The 27,746-nt window shown below is 40.5% G+C and overlaps 1 protein-coding gene across 1 annotated transcript in view; it reads left to right on the top strand.

The window, feature by feature from the left end:
* The window catches only part of PTPRB (protein tyrosine phosphatase receptor type B), a 62,688-nt gene that overhangs the window by 15,981 nt on the left and 18,961 nt on the right, over positions 1-27,746 (top strand). Inside the window, 15 exon segments of the mRNA XM_009646308.2 lie at positions 8-50; positions 7,072-7,350; positions 7,665-7,922; positions 9,473-9,736; positions 12,185-12,454; positions 14,789-15,049; positions 17,903-18,169; positions 19,439-19,702; positions 20,692-20,955; positions 21,885-22,148; positions 22,881-23,144; positions 24,036-24,305; positions 24,943-25,206; positions 26,018-26,281; positions 26,899-27,180. Of these exon segments, the coding sequence (XP_009644603.1) occupies positions 8-50; positions 7,072-7,350; positions 7,665-7,922; positions 9,473-9,736; positions 12,185-12,454; positions 14,789-15,049; positions 17,903-18,169; positions 19,439-19,702; positions 20,692-20,955; positions 21,885-22,148; positions 22,881-23,144; positions 24,036-24,305; positions 24,943-25,206; positions 26,018-26,281; positions 26,899-27,180 (3,778 nt within the window).

Here is a 27,746-nt window from a genome sequence, read left to right as displayed (position 1 = left end):
CGTCGAGCCGCTCGCCGACGGGGAGGCTGTCAGCATCTCCGTGCAGACAGGTAAGGGCGGAGGGCGCGGCAGGTGCTCGGGGAGGGACGCCGGGCTTCTCCTTCCCGACCCCTTGCTTCGGCCGGCGGTAAGAGGAGGAGGGCGATGCATTTGCAGCTGCTGTAAACCTACCGTGTTTGCTGAAGGTCGCTGTCCTGCGCTTGAGTCCTCTTTACCCCGCTGCCAGAAATAACCGCTACCAAAAGTTAAGCCAGCTGCCTTGAAAGGGGAAGGACCAGCTCAGTGCTGGGAGCGTGTTTCTGTCGCTCCCTTAAGCTGCCATCCAGCAGAATGCTTGTAGAGTAGTGCCCTGTAACATCTTTTGTGCTCACACAAACCTGTTGGCTTCATAGTTCCTCAGGTGACAGCTTATTTACTGTGTTTAAAATACAATCTTATCTCATGACAGGTAGATCCCATTCAAGGATAACTTACCTTTTCAGCCCATTTCTATACTTTTATTCTGTCTAACCAGAGTCTGAAGGTCGGAAAGTAAGGCTGAAACTTCTTGCTTGTATGTTTTCCTTGAATACAGCCAGTGAGGTGTTACGACCTACAGTTGTGTGCAGAGCACACTTACAGTGTCACATCCATGACTGGCTGTAAAAATGTTCCAGCAGCTTGCCAGAGAGCTGCCAAGGAAAGCCCCTTTCTGCATGTGTGTTTGTGTGTGCATGCAAACAACTCAGCTGTGAAGCAATGAATGGCATAGAGCCACCAGCTGCAGTGAGAGAACTGGACTCTTTCTACCTGTATTAGTGGTTTTTTTAAAGATGATGAAATACAGTATTGTCCAACCTCTTAATGGTGGCAGCACAAGGCTCAAAACAGAGATGTATTAAATGAGGTCCATCATTAAATGCCACCCTGATTTGCTCCTAAAGTGTTAGTTTCAGAGAGGTACTTTGCAGTATTAGTATTGAAGATTACAGCAGCCAAATACTTTAAAAGTACTGGTTCAGAGACATCGTTTGCTGTCAGACCCTTTTCCCTATTTTTTTTGCACTAATTACCCTCCATTAACTTGCTTTGGTAACTCAAGTTAAATAAAGCTTAGTGACAAGTCTGCTGGTGTGATAGCTATACATTAAGCACAAGTCATGTCACTTGGTAAAAATGAGTAATGGTTTCTATGCAGACAGTGATTTAAATCCATGCCATGCATCATGCCAGCTGGTTTTAATGTTCATGACTTATAATTTGAAAATTGAAAGAATAAATCAACCTCTATCAGAGTGACGGGTATAATTCACCATCACTACTGGATAGTAGAGATCTATTATTGAACACTTGCATAGAAGTAGAGAAAAAGATACCACTTAAGACCACATTTTGATTAATGCATCATCGTTTAGACAGTAACTTGTACCTGTCATTTATGACTTTTTTTATCAGTAAATAGATTTTGCAAGACTGTAAGATAAAAGCAGTTGGAAGCGACTGCTTGTTATAGTCATATTATGTAGCTGACATCAGAGTGAAAAGACTGATTAAAGTTTAAGTTGAAATACTGCAAATTAGTGGACCATAGCTGAAGTGAGGTTTATGTTTGGATTGTGCATAGCAGAGATCAGTCAAAAGCGTGAAATAAGAATAGAGGAACCATGGAGGTTTCCTGCAAAGACAGCTACTCAGATTGCTCCGTGGTTCCTTGCTTCTCTTGATTCAATCACATCAGTTGACTTGCTTGATGGTGTTCAAAATATGCAGTTAGCTCCAAAATTTCTCCATTTATTCTTTTTCTAGAGAATATATAGGGTTTGTTACGCCTGTCAGCCACCATGTCGTACTGTCAATACTATGCATTTCAATACAGAATGAGGGAGGATTATTCCCCCTATATGTTTCCACTAGGGGCAGCATTTTAAACCAGTTTTCTGAAAGCTCTTTTTCACCTGTTCCTTTGTAACTTGATGTCTGTAGTTTTGTTTTATGATCTACTGAGCCTGAATGTCCATAGGCATGTGTTCCTGGAAACTAATCTGTGAATGTGGAAGTATGAGCAATATTTTCAGCCATATTGTAAAGAAAATTCCAACTGATTTGAATGGTAGTGGAACTGAGCAATCATGGGCTGTCTAAAAATATGATGTCTGACCTTGGTACTCAGTGAGGTTCCCTTCCTGAGCTCTTTGTTTTAGAAAGATGGGCTTTGGAGGTTCCCAGCTTTCTCCGCTAACTGTAAAAGGAGCCTAGGTTAAACCAGGCACCTGAAGTTTCAATAGTTGAAATTAAGTGAGAGGAATCCCATCTCATGTGTTTACTTTTGCAAAATGAGGTTTTGAACATCTGTATCGTCTTGATACAATAAATGTACACAGAGGAAGTTGCAGATTCATTTATATACCTAGTTCAGAAACTACCTTTTTGCTCATATTCAATCCTGTTAGAATTTTCATGTGCTCATTCCTGTTATGAGTACAATTTTCATCACATTTCTTATACAAAGTGCTGGAGTAGCTAAGCCCATAAAATCCAAAATATTTTGTTAAATTTTGTGTGCGATCTGTTCTGACTAAGGACTTAAGGTGAAAGCGATGAATACTGCATACCATAGTTGCAGTTGTAATGTGAAGGTTTGGAGAGGACCAAATCCCTAACTTAATTTGGTCTTTTGAGTATTTAATTTTACATTAAAATCATAGTTATGGCAATGAATTAAGTGTATGTTGTTTGCAAGTTTCATATTCCAATAGAGTAAGTGCGCAGATCACCGAGACTGCATAAACTCTCTGAATAACACCAGACCCTTTGTGAATCTTTGAGTAGAGAAGCAGCTTCTATTTCACTTGTGGATGCATAGATCTAAGATCTAATAATGTAGGGAATACTGATACAATAATCCGCACTAGTCCTTTTGATTCTATGGGTTATGAATTTAAAATGGCAAGTATTTAATCCTCTAGAGCAGAACTAAAACAGGTACTCCAAAACAATGGAAAATAAAATCACATAACCAGTATATAAGACAGGTATACACAGGCATGCAAACACACGTACAGTGTTGGCAGTTGTGCTATTTTGGTAGAATAGGAAATAAAGAAAACGCTGATAACAATATCTATCAGTTTGGAGCTACAGATAAATTTTCCACTGGACACCTGAGATTACACATGTTAGTAGGAACAAATCTGTATATTTATTTTACATTAATATTTACCATGTTTTACTTTTTTTTTAATATACATACATAAAATGGCACATAAATCCATACAACTAGTCAGCATGCTTGACATTGTAAAGTTGGGACAACACATGCACCTGTCGGTCGTTTCGTGCTGTCTTCTTTATTGTTCTCAGGAAAACTATTTCTGTGACTGAGAACTACTCTATGACAAAAGATGGTAGGGTTGTGTCCTTCTTGATTTCAGGTAAAATACTTTTTAAGTTCTTAATTCTCCAAATGTCTGCGCACAAGCATAACAGTGTATTTCAGTAGCGTATTTTCAGTTAAATTATTAATTAAAATAATTAATTAAAATTAATTAAAATTCTAGTTAAAAACAGTAGTATACAAACAGATCCTAAATTACAATTAAATTTATGAATTTTGATTCTGAATTGATACTCAGATTCAAAATACTGGTCTTGAGAGCCATGAAAAACAACTTGGCAATTCCCCTGCTTTCAAATATATCTTCTAAAATAGGCTTAGAAATTTTCAGCATTATTATAAATTTTTGTCACAAAAATTGCTAAATATTTGCATGAAAAGAGGGTAAAAATTCTACCTTCTAAGACACAGACTGGTTGAGTATTCTTCCATTGTAATATGCAACTCCCTAAATGCCAGAAGCATGGCTTGGCCATGTGTTCACCTCTGTAAATTTCAAATTATTTGGGACAAATCTGATTTATTAGCCATCTGTAGGAACAACTACTGTGACATGGCTCTGACTGTAGGCTGTATGATCCTATCATCCATAATCACGTAATGGTTATGATCATCATCTCAAAAGGCAGAGTACAAGAAGAAAATAAATAACCATGTTTTAAAGATCTTCTAGGTTGCATATCATCCCAAAGAAATGGATATTTGTACTTAATAAGGACAACAAAATCAAACGTGTTTACTTAATCTTCAGAAAAGTCCTTGTGAAGTAGGTTACTGTTTTATGAATAGGGAAAACTAGGAAAAAAATGGGTAATTTGATAGGAAGATGGCTGAGACTGGCTGGAATTCCCCATTACTCAGTCCTGGGCTCGTGTCTCTCAGGTTTCTTTTTTTTCTCCTTCATAAGGCAGGGGTGTTTCTGTGCTTACAGGCTGTATTTGGGAGTCATGTCATTGGGATTGGACATAACCAGATTTGCCATTTCTATAAAATCTATCTGTAGCAGCTGTGCACACAAAGCACGTCCTCTTCCCAAAAAGTGAAAATGGAGGTGCATTGTAATTCAAACACCATTAGGTCTTCTGGAAGATTCCTTTGTAGAGCAGGAGACATTAATTCATATAGTATCAAATGGTATAAAAATATCTTTGTGAAAATACTTTATTTCTGTGATATATCGGAGTTGTATCGTTGCCAGCAGAGACTTGTATAACAATGTAAATGGCTTTTTAAGTGTTTGTTTCCATCCCGGGCTCTTTCAGCCCAGGCACTTCCCAATCTCATTGTTCCTTTGTTCTAGCGGATGTACAAAGCACTGAGTGTTTTGTTTTCTGGACCAGATAGATTAGATAAAGTCTGAATTTCTGAACTTCACCTTCTAGGCACGCAACTCATTTCTTTGCTAATGCACCTTAGAAGACAGATTACCCAGGACAGTGTAAGCAAGCGCTTCTAAAAATGTAGGAGATGTCTTCTTTTGTAGAATTTGGCAAATAATGCAGATTCCAATGCTGGTTACTTTTGCAGGACTAATGAGCAGTCAGCCTTACCCTAATTTTGTCAGAGACAGAGTTAAACTTCTTGACAGTTATCATGACAGTTCTCTTGATATCAGTCAAGTTAAAACTTTTTCAGATGGCTGTGCATCTGACCATATATAGCGCTGGAATTTATTTCTGACTCCCAAAGTTTGACCTCTCTGATTAGAACAATTGCCTTCAAGGAACAAGATTATATCCCCACTATTCACTTTTGCCAACATAATAGCCTTTAGTAGCTTAGTATATATTATAGGTGGAGCTGGTAGTCAGGCCTATTGTTAAGATTTCCTGACCCTTTTCATTAAAACCTCCTGTTTCAATTGCTGTAACTGGGTGAAGTTTTAACTTTTTGGCCTGAAGTTTGATGTGCTTGGTCTTTGACTTGAGTTTTAATTTTTTTTTTTCTCCAGATTTAAGCAGAGTTAGTTTGGCCTTTAAGAAAGAGATCAAGAAAAAAACAATAGTTATTTTTATTTACTCATTTTGTTAATTTAATTTTCATCTCTTTTTCTGAAGAGCACTGGCATCTCTGTGGTCCGAAGCAAGAATCTGAATTTAAGCAGAGACCTGGGTTCAAAGCGACACAGTATTTTTCACTGAGTCACAGAATCACAGAATGGTTCAGGTCGGAAGAGACCTCTGGACATCATCTGGTCCAAGCCCTGTGCTCAAGCAGGGCCACCTAGAGCTGGTGGCCCAGGACCATGTCCAGGCAGCTTTTGAACATCTCCAAGGAGGGAGATATTCCCTTGAAATTCCTAATATGTTTGATTGACAGAGCATACCACCAAAACCTGGCACCAGTATGTTCTCAGCAGAGCTTTGTAAGAAGCGATTAAACCCTCTGCACTACCCAGGATTTGAAGACAAAACAGCTAAAAGGCTACTAGCCCCATGATGCTCCTACTGCTGTATTTGTAGGGTGGGGGTAGGTTCGGTTTTGTCCCTTCAGCCTTTACAGTGCAGTTTTTCATGATGTGGCCTCACACTCATCTGCCTTGTTCAGGGAAACAGGCAGCAATGACTGTGTTGGAAAAATGGTCTTATTCTTCTGCGTTGAAAGCACTTTTCATACGGAGACCTCGATTCTCAGCCTGGATGCACCGTACGCTCCCTGTCTGATGCTAGGCAAGGGTAGCACAGAGTGTACTCATGTGGGAGCCAAATTTAGTTGTTAAATTGTTGGGAAACCTTTATTCTTTAGCTCCCCAACTTGTGAATGCTTGATTTTGCTGCCTTGGGTTTTATGATACCTTTTTAATACGCAATTACTTAATGTTATTGGGAGACATAAATGTCAATACCTTAGTACATCAATGTGTAATAAATTTCTTTTGATTTGCATGAAGTCTTGTGAGGGATGAAATACACCTGGAGAATACAAGCAATCAGAGTCTTTTATTTTGGCCAATGTTTGCCATCCCTTTCAAGTATATAATATTTTACAGGTGATTTTACTTGAGAGCTCCTTAATAAACAACAGAGTGAACGCTGAGAGTTTCTCAGAGAAATGGTCCCAATTAAATATAGTTATAGTTCCTAAAAGTTTGTCCAATGTACTGTTTGGGGTTTTTTAAATCTATATGAACAATACTACAGCAGAGCAGAAGTATATTCTATCAGAATCTGATTAAAGTGGTTGAAGTTAATAGTAAAACTAAAGGACTGTTGCACTTAAAATTGTATAAATGCCATTAGTGATAAAGTGTTTAGCGTGAGTGCTAGGAAATGAAAGCCACTGGCACCGTTGTACATCTATAAAGCTACATTACACTGAGGCATTGAGTGTAATTTTCTGGGTTTTCATGTTTGTGGTTTCTTATTAAAGTTGTTACAGTTTTACTATCAGCAGATTTCCAAGCTTGTTATATACATCCACAACTGGAAGTGTTTTTCTATGTGCGTGTGTGAGAGTGAGTGTGTACACATATACTCAGGTAACATTTCTGAATTCTGCAGGACTCTCTTGTAGACAGTTTTCAGTGATAAGATGTTTGTAAGTGGAAAGAAAAAGACTTTTTGAAAAGCATTAGCAACATGATGAAGATAAAGGGAGAGTTTTAGAAGGTTTTCTGGGCTGCTGTGTAGAACTTCAGACAGTCCCAATGCAAGAAATACTAGCTTATGTTTTCTGTTTGTTTGGTTTTTTTTTAACAGATCCCTTACCACCACCTCGGTTTGAAATTAATAAGGAAAAAACTACACTCACAAGCTTGCAGGTTCAGTGGGATCCTTCCCCGGGAAAGGTGGACTTGTATAACCTAGTATTATTTGATCATGATAATAAAACGATACAAGAAGTCTCCATACCAGGAAGAATTTCAAAAACAGAAAATACTTTTTCCAGACTCATCCCTGGGAATAAATACAACATCGTCCTCAGTGCAGTTGCTGGAAATAAGAGTACCCCAGAACTTCACCTAAGTGGATCTACTGGTAGGACTTCTTTCTCTGAAGTTCATCTAAATAGAACCACTTACAGTATTTTGCAGTTTTGCATTTTGAAATTAACAAATGCATATAATTCTTATACCTGGCAAGATATATGCATATATGTATATGTAAGTATCTATTGATAAGTAGAAAGAAACAAAACATGAATCTCTGACTAACACAAAGAGTTGTTTGCTAAGAATGGAGGCATATTATCATGGTGTATTTGGACATATTTCAAAAGGAAATCTGTTCAAAATTGCTGAAATTGTGGAGATAACCATTAGGCCTTAAGCATGTGTTTTTTATTCCAACAGTGCCATCCCCTGTGAAAAATATTCAGGTCAGTGTCAAGACAGACACTATCCATGCTTCATGGTCTCCTGGCTCTGGGCACGTGGATCGTTACAGGCTGGTGTTACTGGATAATCATGTCCCAGTTCATGAGATTCACCAAGAAGATCCTCTGACCTCCTACACATTTTCAGGACTCACAGCAGGCCACGTGTATAACCTCTCTATCATAGCCCAGGCTGCAGGACTGGAGAGCATCAGTTTTCAAACCGTCAGGACAGGTATGACTTCAGAATTCGTCACAACAAGAGCAAGAAGCTAAGGCCATACTCTAGTAATATTACAGGATGTATTTCAGAATAATAAATGATTCGTGTTGCAAATGTATATTCCCAGACTTCAGTGGCTGAATTACCCTTGGCAGGTGTTTCTCTCCAAAGGCTATAGAGGGAGTTAGGGATGCTATAAGCTTATTTAGCTCCCTAAGTTAGCACTGCAGCAAAGTTAGCAGCCAAATTAGCTTGTAGGGTGTTTGCAGCTAACTTAGCTGCACTGCTTAATGTAGGAAGTTCCATTAAAGATGTGAAGTTAAGGGTTAACAATCTGAGCCCAAGTGCCCTAGTATCACCTCATATCTGTGAAAGAGGTTCATCTGACTCCTGTATGAACTTCTTCAGTGAATTGAGGTGGTGTGTAGTCTGGTTATTTCACAGTACTGAAGGCAGTTTAACTCCATGTTTCTTAGCTGAATGGAAGATGTAGAGCTTGTGAGTTTTGCAAAAAAAATATTTTCTGTGACTTTTTTTCTCTGGATTGCGAAAAAGCTGCACTTCTGAAAAGGAAATTAAAAAAAATGTAGAGCAGGTTAAGAACTTTAAAATTTAATGTTGTTTTTGTTTTTGTTTTTTTTTTTTCACAGAGAAGTATTGATTCACAGAACCAAAGTTTTAGAAATGAAGGTTTTTTTCAGGAGTTTTTCAGGATAGAGTTCTGTGGTCCTAGAGAGAAAGATAAGCTAACATCCTACTAGAGTGCAATGGTTAAAACACTCATGTAAGCAAAAACAGGGTCATGTGTTTGCTTTCCTTAATTTGTGGGAAACATAAGGTGCAGTTTCTCCTATAGAAATCTCACTGTGTAAACACAATTTAATATTAAGTGAACAATATTGTGATGTTTAGAGCACACAGATGAGTGCTGTTGTCACCTAGCACTAGCTGTTCTGGGGATTATACTCTTGTTTCATTCTATTTCTTCAGAATTTTTTATTCCTATTGTGGGGTGCAAAAATTTTAAATCTCACAGGTTTTTTCAGAACATAAAAGCACTCCATCTAGCTTGCAGCATGGTCCTCCCTTTCAGTACTATGGCTGTGGCTATGCTTTTCTTTGGTGGAGTATTTGAATAAAGGAGTTTGATTCCAATCCCTTCTACACTGGTGTAAATCAGGCATGAGTCCAATGACGCTGTAGTGTCTCGTCTACCAAAATGTATGCAGGCATCTCTGTTCTTAGGAGCATGTGCCTGGTCTGTTTTATAGTCGAAATGACTAGTGTGAGTGCAGACATGGCTAACAGATTTTCTATTCCATGAAACAAGAGTGGGCATTGTAAGAGATGTCACTCTCAGCAGCAGAGTATCTTAAAACAGGACTGGGTTCAGTTTCGCTGTGACCAGACTTTGCCTTTTCACTATTCAGGCACAACCATTCATACTCCATCTCATATAACTATTCAAAAGCAAAACTTATCTATCACAGTTTGGAGGCAGCAGGTCTTATGTGTTCCATGGTGGAAGTATTTTATTCTCTTTCCTATTTTCTGTTTTTTAGCTCCAGCTGAAGTCTTAGATCTGACAGTGACGAACGATGACAGCTTAGATGCTTTAAAAGTTAAGTGGAGAAGACCTTCAGGAAACCTCAATTTCTATAATATCACTCTGTCTCATCCTGGATCAGTTAAAGAAGTCAAAACTGTACAGCCACCGGTCACAGAGACTCACTTTGACAACCTAACTCCAGGACGTCTTTATCAGGTTACTGCCCGCACAGTCAGTGGTGAACTGTTTACTGATCAGATGGCAACTGGCAGGACATGTAAGTCTTCTGCTTCAGTAAGAACATTGTAACCAATGCTATTTTTGCCTACATTGGCCTTGTAGAAAATCATTGTAGGAGACAAAATGATTTGGATTCCAGGAAAAATAAGATAAAGAGCACAATATTGTTCCGGGAGTACCCCTTCCTGACTCTCTGGCAAGTTAATCTGGCAGTCAAAAGCAGCTCTAGCATAGCTTGGGAGCAGGAAACAATAATGCATTTTGGACCTTATAGTTGGGTGAGTCTATTACAAAACTGTTCCACATTACTGTACTGCTGACCAACTTTGTTATCTTGAATTCAACTCAGCATAGTATAGGAGTTACATTATGGGGAAGTCTGTGTGTAGTCAAATTGTTAACAGATTTTTAATAAATTTTGCAAGGTCTAATATTATCCCTTGCTCCCAACACAAATCTACAAATAGAAAAAGATTAAGTCTCGGCTTTCTTTACTACCAACAGCATGGATTAAGGAAGGCATGTGGCAGCCTGGGGAGAGCTGAGTTACGGGGTTTTTTGTCTTCTTTCAGAAGGACAGTTTTCTTTCAGGTATCTCTTGTATGAGTTCTGAACCTGAAAAATCCTGGCATAATTCTCCCACAGCATTACTGGCCACAAAGGCATGTGGTCTTCTCCACACAAGCCTAGCCCAGGCAGAATTTAGATGGGAAAAAATATCTAAGTGGGTGAAGAATACATATGTGAATTGTTAGTAGACTCAGAGCCAAAAAATATAAAATGTGTTTGTGTGAGAGAGAGAGAGAGCATTTATTTTAGAGAATATTTATTATCTACACCTAAACATCTCACGTGAAAGACGCATCCTTGACATATCTAGCTGCTACCCCATTCTCAGTGCAGGCTGGAAGACACCCAAAAAGCCTTTCATATCCAGTAACTACAAAGCTGGACTGGTTATACGCATGTCTTTTTTATTTGTCTAGCCTACCATTAAAGACCTTTAAGATTACCATTTCCATCTGAAAGGAGAGCTTAAGGCCCTCACTCAAACCACTGATGCCCAAATTTGTGACCTAGAACCAGTACTTTCAAAGTTGGGGATCTTGAAGTCCCATTTCCAAGGATGCTGATCATGTGCAATTCCTTCCCTGACTTTTCCGTAGATACCAAGAGCTTTGAAAACAGAGTCACTTCAGGAGGAGCCTTGTGGCCTAAAGACAAATTTGTAGATCCAGGCTGTCAGGTCTACAGATACTGAAGGGGTTATGCTTTTAGGATCCCTCTGTAACTCACAGAGAGAGCCGGGTGCCCAGGAACATAATCCATATTGCTCTGTATTGAGAGGGTGCCTGTGGCAGCAGAACCTGCTGAGCAACGTTGTGGTAAGGAATATGGACATCTCAGGGACTGAAACTTTGTACCATAAGGATGTAATGATGTCCAGCCAGCCTAACAAGGCTGAACTTTATCTGTTATGTAAGTACATCTGTGCTTCCTAACAAAACACTGTGTGCTTTTATCCGCTCACTCAGCAACTGAAACAAATCTCCCATATTCACTGGCACGTGGGAGATCTAGGTTTGATAGCCAGCTGTGCCTGTGGGAAGTGAAACTGGCAAGTATTTTGTGGTGCTGGTAGAAATCTCTCAAACCTTTGCTAGGTACTGAGCAATTAAATATTAACAAGACAGAGAAAACATGAGAGCATGACTCTAGCCTTGTAATTTACAGTTAATACTTGCTGGTGGTCTCAGGGCTCCAATGCTGATCTCTGAGTATCTTAACACTAAGCTACAGGTATGCTAACCTACGGGTCTGCATCTGCCTTCCAAGCTCCACTTGGTGTGGTTAATATTTAATTGTTCCATGAAAATCAGAAAAGCCTCTGTGGTTCAGTGTGACTTGCAGCAGTAGGGCAGGAAGGTTGAGTGTGTAAATTCAAGACCCTTTAAGTGGAGGACAGGACAGAGTGGATGCTTTAATGGCCTCAGTTTGAACCTCGGTGCCTTACAGCTGGGAGGGACTAGGAGATACAAGGCTTTTGCGGAAGAGGCCATCAGACTTTGCATTTCTGCTGCTGAGGCCAGAATATGGCCCATAGCGATTGAAGTTTTGGCCTTAGCTTTGAAAAATGGATTGACAGTTTCTAAGTGAACTTAAGTCCTGGAAACAACTGGGAAGCTAACTGAAAACTGCAAGATGTATCCAAGAGGTGCATGGGGGAGATCTCGTCTGCTCTAAGAAGGGTTTGCATTTCTGATGTCAGAAACCAACAATGAAGAAGTGAGTGGTTTGTGGGGGGAGGAGTAAAAATTATCTCTAAAATGAATGCCAACCTTTGTAACAAGATACCTCACGTTGCGCTAACTAATCCAAGTTCTTCTACAATAGCTATGCCGCGAGGCGGGTTTTGCCAGTCTGCAGTTCCGTCTTCCCAGAAATACCCCACTTCGAAATTACTCTCTCAATCTCTGTATTTCAGTTCCCCAGAAAGTTTCTGAGCTGAAAGCCGGCGGCGGAGGCTGGCTGAGGTCTCTGCAAGTGAACTGGCTGCCCCCTGCGGGAGACTGGGAGAGGTACCACCTGCTCCTCTGGAACCACTCGGCCCTGGTGCTCAACACCACCCTCGAGAAGGATGCCACAGAGTACCTCATCCATGACGTGGGCCTCATCCCGGGGAGGCAGTATGACGTGGATGTCATTGTGGAGAGTGGCAATTTGCAGAGCAAGGCTAGCTGCACGGGGAGAACAGGTCAGCGTGCTCATCCGGGAAGTGTGAAAGTGCAAAATGTTCAGCTGGGGCTCTGTGGCAGTCAGAAGAAAATAGTACTTGGGAATCCACAGTTGAATTTCACTATTAATACAGTAAAAAGGAGCTCCCTTGTGAAAAAAACATAAATAATTATGTTTAGCACTTCTATGAAAACTTTCAGGGTTATTTTTGTGATTAATGTATTGTTAGTGAAAGTTTTGGGAATTATATCACCATTCTGTTGTGACTGAGGCGTAACACTACATGTATAACATTTCACTGTTACATTTCGTAGATGATTGCAGACACCCTATATAGTTCTTTAAAGACAGCAATATAGATTCTGCTGTATTGTTCATCAGTGTGTTCAGTGGCAAACTGGTTTACTTGCCAGCTTGTATGACTAATTAGCATCAATAGCGTTAACCAAATGGGCTGAGGTGTATGTTAGTGTGGCTGTTCCATAATGTCTTAATTCTTGTTCCTGTGCTCCAGAAATAAAATGGGGTTAGCTGGTTTGAGTCAGCCTTTCCAAAGGAAATCCATATACACTGCAGTGATGTTACTGGAATTCTTTCGGAGCACGCTAGTCAAAGCCACATCTGATTGCTTCAAACTTAAAAAACAGCTGTGATATAATTGTTAATGGTTCTGCTCTGTGAATGCAACGTAAGTGCCATTCAGAGGATGGGAAGACTTGGAGGAGGAGTATCAGGCAAGGCTCAGCCTGAGCCTGATCTCACAGGAGAATGTGAGATAAGATAGGGCCACTCTACTTTATCCTCACACTTCCTGGTGCCCGCCTTTCCTGTTACACCCTTACCTGTCATTCCCCGAGGGCTTCATTTTCTTGATTTTGCACAATGGCAAGACCAGTAGACGCTACAGAACTGAAGCTTTCTCTAACTTCTAGCCAGCTGGATCAGAGGAAGGCAGATTCTCATCTTGCTTATGTTGATATGTGTTACAAATAATTTAAGTTTATGGTGTTACTTCTAATTGACACAGCTAAGTAATTAGAACATAGTCCAATAAATAATATCAAGCAGTGGGTGTATCACAACTGTGTTTGACCCACAGTCAGGTACATAATGTACCTGTTATGAAGCATAGGTATTGGGCCCTACTCTGACTTAGTTTTCTCTTTTGTAAACCCAGTCTTGGAAAGTGAATTGGATTTCAGCATAACAGGGACAAAATCAGATTAGGGGACTACGTTAGGTAACAGATGCCCTCTGAGTGCATGCATGCACACATACACAAACACACACTGAAGTTCACTGATCAAATTCTTTCATTTATGCCTGTTGTGGTTTAACCCAGCAGGCAGCTAAACACCACACAGCCATTCACTCCCTTCCCTTGCAGTGGGATGGGGGAGAGAATCGGGAAGAAAAAAGTAAATTTGTGGGTTGAGATAAAGACAGTTTAATAGGACAGAAAAGGAAGGGAAAATAATAATAGCAATATTAATAATAATAATAAAAGAATATACAAAACAAGTGACATACAATGCAATTGCTCACCACCTGCCAACCGATGCCCAGCCAGTTCCTGAGCAGCGATCACTGCCCCCCAGCCAACTCCCCCCAGTTTCTATACTGAGCATGACGTCGTGGTCTGGAATAGCCCTTTGGCCAGTTGGGGTCAGCTGTCCTGGCTGTGCCCCTTCCCAGCTTCTTGTGCACCTGGCAGAGCGTGGGAAGCTGAAAAGTCCTTGACTAGGGTAAGCACTGCTTAGCATCAGCTAAACCATCAGTGTGTTACCAACATTATTCTCCTACTAAATCCAAAGCTATCCCAGCAACGTGGAAGAAAATGAACTCTGTCCCGGCTGAAACCAGGACAATACCACTGTAAGTTTGGAGTGTCTCCCAACTTCACTGAGATACAAACCAGTGCAAAATCAATGTCACTCTGACCCTATAATTTGCATCCTTGTTTGTTACAGCTGAATTGTGTAGATCTATTTTATGGTACAAACATTTTATATCCCTGTCTAGTACACGCAGTTCAAGAGGAGGCTCACTGACTTCACTGCATTTCCATTCATGCTAAAATATATATCCTGGCATAAGTTTAACCCTAAGCATTACAGCCATAATGCATTGCTGAAGTCTGCTGCTACAGCCCTTTACTGGAGGAGTAGCACAAATACTAGATTTGTAAGATTGGCTTCCTAGAGAAAGGTAAAGAATCTCCTCTTGATTACAAATACTCTGTTGCTGTTACATTTCTGTCTTAAAGAACAGATTTCTTACAGCCGTTTGAGATATGACATGTGTGTTCACTACAAAGTCCTGTTCTCATTGTGATATCTGTGTACTTCTACAGCTCCAGAGCCTGTTCTCCAGCTCCGTGTGAAGCATGCTAATGAATCTTCACTTAGTGTCATGTGGATGACCCCTGTTGCAGAATGGGACAGCTATGTGGTTTCACTGGGAGACAGGGATCTTACTGTTATAAAAAAAGGGCTTGTAAAAGAAGCTAAGGAATTCACTTTTACTGACTTGGTACCTGGAAGAAAATACACAGTTACCATCACTACCATTAGTGGGATTTTAAGCAACTGGACTTCAGTGGAAGGAAGAACAGGTATCATCCTGTCAAACTATTTTTATCTTTACTTCTGTTAACCATTAACAACTTCCTTTGCTTTGTAGTGAACTGAATGAACTCAGTGTCTAAATATCAGAAGTCTTGAATTTGCATTTATTTCTTCAATAGAGGTATTATGTTTCTGAGTCTCTCATTTCTGACTGTCAGTTATCTTGCGGTATTTATTTAAGGTTTTGGGGAAATGGATATGTAATTCTTAGTAAAACAGTTTTCTGAAATATTGTGTCACGTCTGATCAACCTACATTAGCACAAGATTCCATATAAGAAGAACAATTTTCACTGGGTATCTTCAGGAAGGTCACTTCCTTGATTCAAAGCATTCATCATCTGGGAAAAAAAAACCAAAACAAACACCACCACACAGGAAAATGTTGCTTTAGGGGGAACATTCCAAGGTTGACAGACACAAAACATATGTGACCTTGAAAATGTATTTTGAATCTCCCTGCTCTTCTGATTCCAAAATCTCTGTTACTTAGGATGATGACTGTGACACAAGGAAGGTCCCATTCCCACCCCCTGCAGGGTGCTAATTTTGTGCACGTGTGCAAGTTTTAAACCATATGTGTTGCTTTACTCTGCTTGACTTACGCATTCTCCAGTGCAAGCAAAGTCTTAAAATGTACCTCTGGTCTGGCACAGCGCAGAGAAAAGCAAGCTGGTAGTGTATGAATCTAATCATGCCTGTGGCTTGATAGCGGTCCTTACTAAAGTGTTGTAATTCCTTCCAAGACCTGAGAAGTTTGACTTATGCTTTCATTTCTCTGCTGTGCGATTAGATAGCTGGGATTTCACTTCCTTCTGCCTTGTGCCCCTTTAGGAGAACTATTCAGGCATAGAGGCTACACTGTCCCACTTCACTAGTGTGAATCAATGCTTGAAAACACATCAGGCAGGGATAGTGTGTCAACATTACATTCAAAGGGAGAAAGAATGACCATCAGTACATTTGAACATAGGTCTTAATAATCATTCCAGACCTCTGAATCTTCTTTTTGGTAGGACAACCTACTAGGCCTGCAAAACACTGCTGTAAATTTGACAGAAATAGGTCTTACTTGCTTCCCAGATGATCAGATTCCAGTGAGGCCTGAGGTGTCACTGAAGGTGCCTTTATCCTAGAAATATGGCATTTCTGTTTCTTGTTGGACCTTGCTATGTTACGACAGTATTATAAAACAGGTGTGGTTTTTGATTCAGTTTTATATGAAAGTTACATTTTTTCTAACTTTTGTTAATGATTGCTAATCCAGTACTATGTGTGGAAAAGGGCTGATATAAAACGAGATGAAGCTTGCAATCACACTTTGTAAAGTTAAAGGGTTCTCTATTTAGAATCATAGGATCATAGAATCACTTTGGTTGGAAAAGACCTTTGAGATCATCCAGTCCAACCTTTAACCTAACCCTGACATCCCACCACTAAACCATGTCCCTAAGCACCTCATCTATCCTTCTTTTAAATACCTCCAGGGATGAAGATTCTACCACCTCTCTGGGCAGCCCATTCCAGAGCCTGACAACCCTTTCAGTGAAGAAGTTTTTCCTAATGTCTAGCCTAAACCTGCCCTGGCGCAGCTTCAAACCAGTCCCCCTCGTCCTATCATCTGTTACCAGGGAGAAGAGGCCGACCCCCACCTCCCTACAGCCTCCTTTCAGGTAGTTGTAGAGGGCGATCAGGTCTCCCCTCAGCCTCCTCTTCTCCAGTTGTGCTTGGTCATGTAAGCAGAAATACTTACAAAGAAGTAACTGTATCTCCTTGCTTTGACCAATTATTGTCAAATTAAAAAAAAAAAAGTTTTTGAGTAAAATTTGTGCTAGATATTCCATTCCTTTCTGTTCTTTCTTTTTCTTCTTTGGTCTGGCTAAGTACACCAGCTTGTACTTAGATAAATGTCATGTTAATTCAAAAATTACTTAATCTTTTGATGCTAGAAAAGTCTTCTGACCTAAAAAGTACACCCAAATCCATCCATCTCAGTTAACCCCAAAATTAAAGGGTCTGATACTTCTCTGAGGTATATATGTTTAGTCTGGAGAAGAAGCTGAGGGGAGACCTTATTGCCCTCTACAGCTACCAGGTGTAGCCAGGTCTCTTCTCCCACGTAACAAGCAATAGGATGAGAGGAAATGGCCTCAAGTTGCACCAGGTCAGGTTTAGATTGGGTATTAGGAAAATTTTTTTCACAGAAAGGGGTGTTAAGCATTGGAACGGGCTGCCCAGGGAAATGCTCGAGTCCCCATCCTTGAGGGTATTTATAAGACAGGTAGACGAGGTGCTTAGGGACATAGTTTAGTGGTGGACAGGTATGGTTGGACTTGGTGATCTTAAAGGTCTTTTCTACCAAATGATTCTATGATTCTATAGATTACTGTGCCTGAGGTATTTGTCAGACTAGCTTGCCATTTAATAGGAATGAGAGATGGAAATAGGAGAGGAGAGGGAGAATGAAAAACACAGACTGTATTTGAAATAGTCATCACAAAACCAAGTGATTTCCTAAATTGATGGCTTTTGTTTAATGGTATTTATAAAATCCCATCTTTTTCCCGTTCACTGATCTTGAATCATTTTGGTTTGACTGAGAAAAGCTGTGTTAAAGCCTGCAAGACCTTTCTGTGCCTTAGATAGTTTCCCATAGACCACATCCCATCAGACAGGAAGCAGTCCACAGTTAGATTATTTTTAGTCCTGTTGAGTCTGGCTGCAAATTGGAATGTTCTTTTGATGCACTTCCTCAGTGTGACTAAACTTGGGTTGTTTGGAGGATTTTGTTTTGTTTTATTTTGTTTCTCCTCAGTAACATTATGACAATTTTTTTTGCAGTGCCAGCCCAAGTGACTGGTCTGACTGTGGCAAGTCAGGGATCAACCAACAGCTTGTTCACCAACTGGACAAGAGCACTGGGAGATGTAGACTCATACCAAGTGCTACTGATTTACGAGAATGTTGTCATTAAAAATGAGACTGTTCCCAGTGAAACCAACAGATACCACTTCTACCCCCTGAAACCTGGAGGACTCTATTCAGTTGTTGTCACCACTGTCAGCGGGGGGATATCTTCAAGGCAAACAATCGCAGAGGGGAGGACAGGTAAAAAGAAAAATACTCCATCATGTCTTTTGTCAGTTCCTAAAAGCTGAATTTATTAGAGGGAATGGTCTTGTGATTAAGCCACTGGACTGAGAATTCAGAAAGACAGGAATTTCAGACACGTAATTCCTGTGTGTGACCTCAGGTACACTGTAAGTCCAGATTCATGTTAGTGTAGCTTTAGGGAACTAACTGCTCTGCCTGCAACGGGAGCTCCGTACAGCAGAATCGCTCTGTAGTGAAGACAAAAATACGCTGTCAGGGTGATGTACAGCTGTGGTGGGTGAATCACTTCTTGGAAGGGACTATCTTTTCCATCAACTAGATGAGCATAGGGCAATTGCTCCTTACTTAGGTATGCAAATTAGCTGCCTAAAGGTGGGTGGGATGAGTTTGTGTCCAGTCTCTCATGATCCATTCTTTTTCTCCAATCCAACATTAAAGAATGTCTGCCAGGGTCAATTACTTGTTATGAGGCTCTTCTGCAGTGCATAGGACAGGATTTACTATTGCATCAAGCTCTGTAAGTTTAATGACTCATGAAATGTCATACCAGCCTTTGGATATTTAAATAGAGGGAAGACTTGACAACACAGTGCAATTTCAGCCTTTATGTGAATTTGGCAAAGGCCAGGCATTCTGCAGTTTGCTCCAATGTTCTCCTTGAAACAACTATTTTCAGGTAAAAGAAAAAAAAAAAGAAAAACAATTGGAGAAGAATACGCTAAAAGGCTTGAAATACATAGACATATTTTGTAAAATCTTCTAGTATTTTTGACTCGGACAGCTGATGGGCAGCCCCTCTACTGAGGTAGCTCAGTTCAGTGCATGAGACTCCAGTGAAAATGTGGCAGTTCATTATAATTAAGATCTGCCCCTGTAATAACTCTGATAATTTTGTACCTTTGAGCTCACCTCGCTGGCTTGAAAAACAAATTGTATTTATGTTTTGGCCACTAGGCGTCAGAGAACTCATTGTAAATGAAACACATTCTGCTATGGGCTTCAACTTCATACAAGCTGTTATTCATGAACGGCAATCTGAGAGGATAATTCTTTTGGGATTTTAGAAGTGCTGGGATCATCCCACCAAAGACAATTTCCTTCACTGTATTCCAAAAAGCAGATGAGTGCTGCTGAGTGGGAGTCAGTACAGAGCTGCTCAGGAGTCCCAGACTGCTTATTTTGCAGGGTGGTGTTCCAGGCATTCTGACAACAATAGGAATTGGCTAGTTAAAGCTCTTCTGGTTTTTCCTCTTTGTTGCACAGTTCCTTCCAGCGTGACTGGAGTAACAGTAAATAACTCAGGTCGCAGTGACTACCTCAGTGTTTCTTGGCTGCCAGCTTCTGGAGATGTAGACAGTTATTTGGTAACACTCTCTCACGATGACCAGATTGTTCAGACTCTCACCATTTCCAAATCCTTCAGTGAATGCTCCTTCAGCAGCCTTACTCCTGGGACGCTTTACAATGTGATGATAACCACGAAGAGTGGGAAGTATGAAAATTATTCCTTCAGCCAGGAACGAACAGGTAAAGAGAGTGAATACAGTCACCGTAACTACTTCGTATACCCATTGTCAATGATCTATCAATACCTGAACAAACTGGGATGGGTGAGTAGGGGTTGGATGGTGAAACCATAAAATTACAGCTTTACAGACTTAGTCTTGTTCTTATGCCCCTACTGCTGCTTTATGTCATACAAAATTAATTTAGCACAAATAAAATCCATGTATCAGTTCTCATGAGTGAGCACAAATCATGTGTCAGTTTTGGCTCAAATGCATTTCCCTGCCCTTATCCCCTCTACGTGGCTCTTCAAGTTTATCCTGCAGAGCATCCCCCCCAAAAGTTACTCAAACACTGAAAGAACAGGATAGGAGCTAAGTATTAAAATATCAATAAGGTGTCACATAAATGAGTAACACCCATGCCTATTATTTTTGGTCATGTAACATCCACATCGATGGTTTTGGTCATGCAGTATTCAAGGAGATTATAACAGGAATAGAGAAATTTCAGACAAGGGTGGCAATAATGATGGAAAACTTCTTAAAACTTCCTCAAAGATTGAAAAGACTGAGACTTTACACTTGATAAACCAGTAGAATAAAAGAAAGGTGGCAAGGGGTGTTAAAAAGACAAAGTATCAAATTAGTGCAATTTTCATCTTCTCATGATGTAAGTGAAAATCCACAGGACAGCTATTTAAATGAGGAGAAGCAAATTCAGGACTAGTGTGAACCTGTGGAACTCACTGCTCTAAGCAAAACAGACCAAGTTCCAGAAGACCAAAAATTGGAAAGGCAAACTATTGTCATATGACATAAAGCAGCCTGGAAACTGCAGAGTTACTATTTTAGAGGGCAGGGTATTGCTTAAAATCCATGTTGTGGTCTTTTTGCAACTTCCTCAGGAAAGTCTGGTAATTACCACAAATATAATCCACTGCAGCAACTCTTGTTACTTCAGGAAATTATTGCTTTCTGAATCTTGAATTGGTTTTTTTTTTCTTTCAGTTCCTTCAAGTGTTCAGGGACTTACTGTTAGCAATTCAGCCAGAAGTGACTACTTGAAGGTGTCCTGGTTGCATGCCTCTGGATATTTTGATAATTATGAAGTGATCATCAAGAACAACAATGATTTCATCCAAACAAAAAGTGTCCCGAAGGATGAAAATGAATGTGTGTTCACCAATCTGGTCCCAGGGAGGCAGTACAGTGTCACAGTCAGCACAAGGAGTGGGAAATACGAAACTAGTGAAAGAGTCTATGGCAGAACAAGTAAGTAAATACCCCAGAAACATCCTCAGACACTCCAGGATTTTTTTCTGTTTACCATAGTTGGGCTCAAAAATCTCATATGATTTTAACATAGGATTTTAAGTGTGACTCTTTCAGAGCATGTCATGACAAATATGGAAAGCAGTATTTAGTTTATGACCAATGTTTAAGTTACAGACATATAGAAAGTGAAAGAAGAGACCTGCCCTGTGAATTTGGAAAGCAAATCTTGAAACATGGAAAACTGAAACACAGGTGTACAGATTTCCACATAAGCTTAGTATTTATGCTTAAACTATGCCAGAATGTATAAGACATTTTTTTCTGGTCATGGAAATGTATAAGGAAGAAGATAGGCTAGATCTCACTCTACTCAAATCACCCCAAGAACTGGAGTTGAAGAACATGAGGCAAGAGTGGTAAGGTGGCTAGTTGTGAGCCAGCAGGGATCTGGATGCAATCTGCTTGTCTTCACCTTGCTCTACATGTACAGATGTAGTAGCACTGGGCAAAAATAACTCACCTGCATTTGGCAGGAGTTGGGAACTGGGCAGTGTGGTGTTGCATCACATAGACAGCTTGCCTCGGGTCTCCACTAGCTCACGCCGCTTTGCACCACTTTTGTTGTATGTGCAGATCCTACTCAGTTTTGTTGGCTATGCAAACTCCCTGCAGGCTCTGTTATTATTTGCTCATTATTTTTATGCTGATAGGTTGTGGACTGCCTGTTCTGAAATGGGACCTTCCAGTGTTAGATACGGTGCAAACCACAAACAGCAACCCTTGCAAATAAGTGCAATCTACTGGTTTTCCTAGGGAGCTGAATGAAAAGTTTTAGCTCAGGAGCATGACCTCACAGCTGTTTCTTTTTGCTATGAATCTGGTAATATGTTCTGAGAAGTTTCCTATCTTTCTTCTCATCTCTTCAGTGCCAGAGTCAGTGAAGGAACTGACTCTTAGTAACAGAAGCACAGAAGATCTGCAGGTAACTTGGTCAAAGGCTGAGGGGGATGTTGATAAATATGAGATTCAGCTCCTCTTCAATGATATGAAGATTTTCCCACCCATTTTCCTTGGGAACACCATTGAGGAGTATTGGTTCACAGCTCTGACTCCAGGACGTCTATACAAAATTCTTGTCTTGACTATCAGTGGAGATGCACAACGTGCTACTTTCATAGAAGGCCTGACAAGTAAGAAATAATGTGGTATCGAAATGTGTTGAGGCTTCTCTAGAGCAAAGAATGAGGCACAGAAAATCAAGGGAGAGCCATGATCTACCTTGAGCTCCTGTAACACTGACACAGAGAGAGCAGATCTCATTGAAAATCACAGTAGTACTTCAGCCAACTTGATCGGTGCTTAATAAAGCACACAGGCACCAATATTTTATTTTTGGCAGATAATTTTATTTGCTGCAATGGAATGGTATTGAGATGTCAGTGTTTGGATTTCTGTTATTCCCATGCATGCCAGTTGTTTGCTTAGTATCTCTAGCTAAATAACTTAAGCTATTTTACTCTCTGTTTACCAACCTGAAATGAATGTGTGAGATTATAACTGCAAAATGCCTAAGTGAGTGTACATAAAGACCTTTGATTTTCTGAGATGTCTCTAAAGTGTCTTTCAGAAAAGAAGGAGGCTATCCAAATAAAAGAACATGCAAACTTTTTTTCTGTTTAATTTACATTTTCTTTACTTTTCTTCCTATAAACACGTAGAATTGCTTTTCTAAAATGGCACAATCCTACACAAATGCCTTCAGCTTTACTTGTGTTTACCTATGAGTGAAATTACTTGTACCTGTAAATGCTCTTTGTCCTTTGAATCATTTGCTGTGGCCATAAAAAAGTAGGAATTTAAAAGTCTGAATCAAACAAGAATTTTGTGAGCAGGTGCCTTTGTGTTCCTTCTTTTTTTCCCAGTTCCAAGTGCGGTCAGAAACATTCATGTGTCACCTAATGGCATGACAAACAGCCTGAAAGTGAGCTGGACTCCTGGAGGTGGAGATGTTGATTCCTACACAGTGACTATATTTCAGCAAAACCACCAGCTTGATTCCCAGAGTGTCTCCAAACACGTCTCTGAGCACGTGTTTCACAAGTTGGAAGCTGGGGAGCAGTACCGGGTTGTGGTGCAATCTAACAGTGGCACCTTGCACAACAGCTTAGCAGCTTTTGGGAGAACAAGTACGTTTCTTTTGAGAGAAGGAAAAAGTTACATTTTGTCTTCCCAGAAGCTGACCCTTATTTAATAATGTTTATGAACATACCATTGGGTATGGGGAGACCCAGACTCACGAGAAGTTTTTATCTCAAAGAGTGTGAGTCCTCACTCTTGCAAACACTTATGCATGGCTCTGTTAAAACCAGTGAGATCTGTCACGTGAGTATTTTACCTGGGTAAATGTGTGCGACATTCAGATCCCCAGCCCAAAGTGTGCCTTTATATGATGAATAGAGTTACAGCCCTCCCCAGTCCTGTGCCTGTACTCATCCCACACATGCATCTGCAGGGCTCCCTGTAGTCAAATACTGTGTTCTAGCAGAGCCTATTGCATGGTCAAGGCTTGTTAGATAATGTATTGCCCCAATATACTCCATGACAGGACACGCAAACAGTAGAACACCTTGTTTTTAATCCCTCCTCTCTCTTTAGCACCTGCATGTGTTTGGTGTGGCATTGACTTTTGTGCAACAGCTGCTGGGTAACATTTTCTGTTTGTGCCACTGTTCTGCACCAATTTACCACTTCTTTATTTTTCAGTTCTTTTTCACATGCCTTTCTTAACTGTTTTGGTCAGTTCATCTCGCTCTCCTTCTCCCCCTTTTCATGGTAATTTATGTATATCGCTTGCTTCATGCCCAGTTCAGACATCCATGATGCTCTGTAACTTCATCTGATTGTATTTATGTCTAGGAATTATTTGCTTGTGCAAACATATGCACAGATATCCCTTTTCCCACAAGTGAATGTGCACATGTATAAAGATATTCTCTATTAATTACTCTATTCACAGTTGTGTATTGAATGGTCCATATTTCACCTGGTAATGTCCTGCCTTTAATTGTTGCTTCCAGTTCCAGCCTCTGTCCAGGAATTATTAGTCCATCATGCCTACAGCAGTCACTCCTTGTTAGTAACCTGGCAGAAAGCTCCTGGTGTAGCTGAAAGATATGACATTCTGCTCTTGAATGAGCAAGAAGTCCTCCTGAGCAACAAATCAGAGCCAGCTACTGCCAAACAGCACAAATTTGAAGATTTATTAGCCGGCAAGAAGTATAAAATACAAGTTTTGACAGTCAGTGGTGGGCTCTTCAGTAAAGGAGCAGAAACTGTTGGTCGAACAGGTAATTAGAACATCTCTCTTTATTTATAGCTCCCTCAGTCAGATACCATTAAATACATTAATCATCGGTGTATCCAGATTCTGAAAAGATTCCAGTAGGAATAGACATGGATATTTATGCATCATTTTTCCTGATATATGTTTAGTATGTGAATGTGCAATTTGTTAGCACAATAATGTGGCCATGGTTCATAATAGGGATATTGAACCAAAGCGCTGAATGCTTCCCCCAGTCTATCTGTTATGTAACCACATGAATGCTTTAATTGTCATCAAGTTTTTAATTCACAATCTCAAGGCTCTTAGCACAAGATTTGATGTTAATACACACCTCTAAACTCAGAGCCAAGTCTTCCAGTCTTTACTCAATTAAAGCTTCTTGTAGAAACTAATGGGCAGTTCTGTGTGAGCATAGTCTGGCAAACCAGGCCTGGTGGGAAATATAAACATTGTATTGGAGAGACTCAGCGGCACCTCATAAATGCCTTCCCGTTGCTTCTGAAAGTTGATGTTGACATTACTGAGCTATTTGTGGCTTAATTGAAATGTATTCCAGCCATGAGTTGTTACTTTATTAAAGGTTCAGCTTAGTGGCTAGACACTTTAATATTTTCTCTTGCATTTATCCTTCTTTTCAGTTCCAGCAGCTGTCACAAACCTGAAGGTCACAGAGAACACCACTGACCGACTGTCCTTCAGCTGGAACACCTCACAAGGGGAGCTTGATTCATATGACATCTTCCTATACAACCCAGACAAGTCCCTTCATGACAGGATTTCAGGAGAGCAGCACCTCCAGAAATGTTCATTCCAGAACCTGCGGCAAGGCAGGATGTATCGAATGGTGATTGTTACCCACAGCGGAGACCTCACTAATGAGTCGTCTGTCTTTGGAAGAACAGGCAAGAAAATCATCTATCATCTCCAGTGTGGTGCTAATGGGGAACACCAGTGAGCTGGTCTGAGCCTCTAGCATGAACACCTAGATTAGAGCAACTATTAGAAATATCAAAATTGGCTCTTATACATGAAAAACATTAGGTAAAGAAGGTGGTAAATTCTGAATGATGTGATTACAGAAGGAAAATTGGAGCGATAGTTCCCAGGTACTCAGGTCAGGAGAAGGACATCCCAATGTATGCTGCATAAGACTTAAAGGAAAACAGCTGTTTCCCATCCTAGAAGCAATATTGGTCTGTGAGTGGAAAAAACAAAAGGCAAAGCAAGTAGGGTTAACAGGGTAGACAATCTACCAGTGAAGTAAAACTTGTTTCCCCTGGGGAGCTCTGGCTGCTGCTCCATGCTTGTGTAGCCACACGTGGGAAGCAGAGTTTCCTAAGCGGCTCTAGCAGCCCTGACACTGTGAAACCTCTCTTTATCCTCTGAGGCACCATATACTAACTGCTGTGTACCACTGCCTCTGCACTTTCTTTAGCTACCTCAGAACTGGATGTTTCCAAACACTGACTGGGAAAAAGCTGCTTAACATTTGCAAAACTATCTATTATAAACATTTCAGCCTCTTGTGGGAACAGTGGCAGTTCAAAGTAAGAAAGGAAACTATTGAGATATACTTCCCCATGCTTCCTGGCTTTTTGGCCAGCTCTGGTGGCTGTCATTACAGGATTAAGTGTAAGGTCTGCTTGACCTTGTTGCTTCTCCTCACCCTAAGGAAGTTCTACATGAAGTAATATACATCCCCTTTTTTTTCAGTGCCAGCCCCAGTTGTTGGTCTCAAGGCATCTAACCGAAACATGACAGACAGTCTGTGGTTCACCTGGGGTCCAGCAGCAGGAGATGTTGACTTCTATGAGCTGAATCTTTACAACCCAAATGGGACACAGAAAGAAACATGGCACAGGAAAGACCTGAAAGAATGGCATTTCCAGGGGCTTATTCCTGGCAGAAAGTACACTCTGGTTGTGGTCACTCACAGTGGTGACCTGACCAACGCAGCAAACGCTGAAGGAAGAACAGGTAAAAGACACAAAAGCTTTGGGATTTTTCTTTAGTGCCATCTGTCAGATTTCATATTAGTTCACAACTATGAAACAGACTTATTCTGAGGGAGGATTTATGGTAAGAGTCACTGAAGGTGTGAAGATAAAGGATATCCTTAAGGGTATTAAACCCTTGTGTGATTTTGTTCAGCACTGTTTTTCTTTCAAAGGCTCAGGAATGTGTAATCATAGAATCATAGAATCATAGAAAAGACGTTTAAAGACCATCCAGTCCAACCATTAACCTAACCCTGCCATCCCACCACTAAACCATGTCCCTAAGCTCTTCATCTACACGGCTTTTAAATACTTCCAGGGATCAGGACTCGACCACTTCCCTGAGCAGCCTGTTCCAGTGCTTGACAACCCTTGCAGTAAAAAAGTTTTTCCTAATGTCTAACCTAAACCTGCCCTGGCACAACTGAAAGTCACCACCATCAGCACTGGTGCAGTAACTGGCTGTGTACACAGGATAATATAAACCACTTTGCGATGCATGAAGAAAATAATGCATGTTTGATCTTGTCTTGTGTAAAAATTTAAGGTATCTTCTTTCTTTTTTTTTTCCCCTTTCCCCCGCCCCTTTCTGTGTAGCACCCAGCCCTCCCAACACTGTATCCTTTACTGATGTTGCAAACACTTCTTTATCAATCACCTGGCTGGGTCCTCCAGACTGGACAGACTATGATGATTTTGAGTTGCAGTGGCTTCCAAAAGATCCCCTCACAGTATTCAATCCCTACAGCAGCAGCAAATCAAAAGTACGCATCATCTATGGTCTGCGACCGGGAAGACTCTATGAGTTCAGTGTCAGAACGGTCAGTGGCGACAGCTGGAAGACATACAGTCAGTCACAGTCTGCAAGTGTGAGAACAAGTAAGTAACAATTTCCACGGCACCCTAACACTCAGCTGGAGAAGATGCAAAGCTGTTAAATCTTACCAATTCCTTTCACAGACAGTAACTTCCATTAATAAATTCATGAATGACTGGTGACGAATTCAGCTAGACTCTAAGCCCTTGCTGCCTGCAAGGTCAACTGTGTAAAGATTAAAAATGGACATACATTTGCAATCTTCACATCCAGAGTGGGTCTGTTTGGTTGTAGAGCCTGAATCAATCAGTTTCAGGGGTAAAATAAGGCTGAATATCCAAACTTCTCTGACATTATTAGGGACAGTAGGATATTGAAGTAATCAAAGTGTTTCTGAATGATCAGACAGGAAGGATGAATGAAACCCTGCTGTACTAGGTTTGAAACTGGAATCAGTGTTTCACTGCTTTGCATTTCTGTCAGTGTCTGTGGATCCACATCAACCCTAGCTGTCTCTAGCAACCTCTGTAGCAGACTGATTTGAAAAAGTGACCTGGAATTGTAAAAATAACTGAGCCTTGGCAAACCCTCGTGTCACTTGGTGCGGAATTCAGCTCCAAATTGGCAT

The sequence above is a fragment of the Egretta garzetta genome, unplaced genomic scaffold, assembly GCF_000687185.1.
Source record: "Egretta garzetta isolate BGI_Z169 unplaced genomic scaffold, ASM68718v1 scaffold68, whole genome shotgun sequence".
Lineage (NCBI taxonomy): Eukaryota > Metazoa > Chordata > Aves > Pelecaniformes > Ardeidae > Egretta > Egretta garzetta.
This window is presented reverse-complemented; position numbering and strand designations above follow the sequence as displayed.